The 2,000-nt window shown below is 43.0% G+C and overlaps 1 protein-coding gene across 1 annotated transcript; it reads right to left on the reverse strand.

Moving 5' to 3' along the window:
* Positions 1–351: 351 nt before the first annotated feature.
* On the reverse strand, positions 352–1,069 carry LOC147299368 (uncharacterized). The gene is made up of 2 exons (XM_086230263.1): positions 931–1,069; positions 352–830 (listed from the first exon to the last, which is right to left on the reverse strand). The coding sequence occupies exons 1-2, from the start codon at positions 1,067–1,069 to the stop codon at positions 352–354; spliced, it is 618 nt and encodes a 205-aa protein (XP_086086389.1).
* Between the last annotated feature and the right edge of the window lie 931 nt (positions 1,070–2,000).

Consider the following 2,000-nt stretch of genomic DNA (forward strand, 5'->3'; position numbering starts at 1 on the left):
ATTTATAGGGAAAAAAACATGATAACTTCCCCATTGGATTCCCTGATGGATTCATAGATACTCGAATCTCACATGTGAAGCAACAGTGTTGTGCATGGGATGGAGTGTGGAGTCAGTGTATAGTCTTGTCATTGGTTCAGTGAATTATTTTGCAAGCATGTGATGATTGTGTCATGTCATGTCAGCTAAGAGAAATCAATGCCTTTATTTCATTTCACAAACTACAACTGACAAACACAAACACACTTAAACGGCAAATACAAAGACAAATAACAAACTTCGAAGATAAACAACGAAGATTAACCTAACATATGATAATGAGAACTACATTGATGAACCATGATTCCGATTTCAATGGGTTGGGGCAAGTGGTGGGTTCCCCTCTCGGATCCAGATGTGCTCAATCAAATTGGTTTTTAGGGATTCGTTGACATTTCGATCCCTAAGCAAATTCCGACGAATATTCATCTCAGGTAATGATGATGGAGCGGCACCGGTTGGACATGGTTCTACACCTTCATATTCAGCTTCTACCCTTCTAGTGCTCGCTTCTGAGTCTATTAGGTCATCCCTACAGTCATCCTCAGGGCGCTCATCCTCCACGATCATATTGTGCAATATTATGCACGCCTTCATGATATACCCAAGCTTAATTGGACGCCAATAACGAGCAAGTCGTTTTATAATCTGACACCGGGCTTTTAAAATTCCAAATGCCCTCTTCACATCCTTCATGTATCCCTCCTGTCGAGCGGCAAACAACTTGTGGTGGGGAAGAACGGGACTGTGCAATTGAGTAATAAGAGTTGACCATTGAAGGTAGATCCCATCTGCAAGATAGTATGGAATTAATGGTGTAGTCTATCCCATTCACAGTGAATTTCATCCTGTTGTTCTGGCCGGAAATCATATCATCAAAGAGATGCGAACAGTCCAGCACATTGATATCATTATTCGACCCAAGTATACCAAAATTTGCATGCCATATCCACGTGTCATAACCGGCAACGGCTTTAAGAATAATTGTTGGGACACGATAATGCCCACGGTAAACAGCTTGCTCTGCCATTGGGCAATTTTGCCATACCCAATGCATGCAATCCAAGCTACCAATCATACCTGGAAATCCTCTACGGCTCCCCTTTTGCAAAAGTTTTCTCAAATCGGTCGGGGTAGGCCTTCGGAGATATTCTGGTCCGAAGACGTCAGTGATGGCTCTCACGAACTTCAAGAATTACTGTCGTATAGTGGTTTGGCTAATGGTCATTGACTCTGAGACCAAATCATACGAAATGCCATATGCCATCACTCGCAGTGCCGCAGTCACCTTTTGGTGAGGTGTGCAACCCACTCTACTTAGAGCGTCAACTCTTAGACGGAAATACTCATCCTGGAGGCAAACCGCTTCGAGAATCCTATTGAATAGCGGTTGGTGCATGCGGTATGGCCTACGAAAAGTCACGGTGTCCTCGATTGGCGAAGGGATGAAGTAGTTGTCCATGAGACGTTCGTGGGAGGCTTCTCGATTCCGGTGTGTGTACCGGCGACTTGAAGAATCCCGCCATGCCTTGGACGTCCGGCGACGACAGTATGACCCATTGACATGATCAACTGACCCACCATCTCCCTTCCATCCTCTTCCCTATCCCATTCAGCATCATAGTCCGAAGACGAGGAGGAGGATGAATACACGTACAAAGGATTCATCTTAGTGTTTATGGAATGAGAAATGATCCTGAAATAAGATTGAGTGTAACATGATAAATATAGTGGTATTTATATTAAAACCACATGCATTTGAGATAAGGATTTAATGGTCCACATTCATTTGCTTTATGATGGTGTAGTCATTTCATGCACTTTGATTGAGTAGTCGTTTTCAACAATATGCCTGTTTTGCAGTAATGATAGCATGCATTAGTCTTATCTACTGTAGAGCATGCATGCATCCATTGGAGTTGTACCATAATAAGTTAGAATCCAATGTTGGGTGGAAATGC

This window comes from Dryas octopetala, chromosome 1 (genome assembly GCF_963921425.1).
Source record: "Dryas octopetala chromosome 1, drDryOcto1.1, whole genome shotgun sequence".
Lineage (NCBI taxonomy): Eukaryota > Viridiplantae > Streptophyta > Magnoliopsida > Rosales > Rosaceae > Dryas > Dryas octopetala.

Bases quoted from the DNA above. Each gene is read 5' to 3' on its own strand.
- LOC147299368 (XM_086230263.1), bottom strand. From the start codon at position 1,069: ATGGCAGAGCAAGCTGTTTACCGTGGGCATTATCGTGTCCCAACAATT. The intron at 831-930 runs GTTCGCATCTCT...ACTATCTTGCAG, and splicing joins TGATATCAATGTGCTGGACT to ATGGGATCTACCTTCAATGG.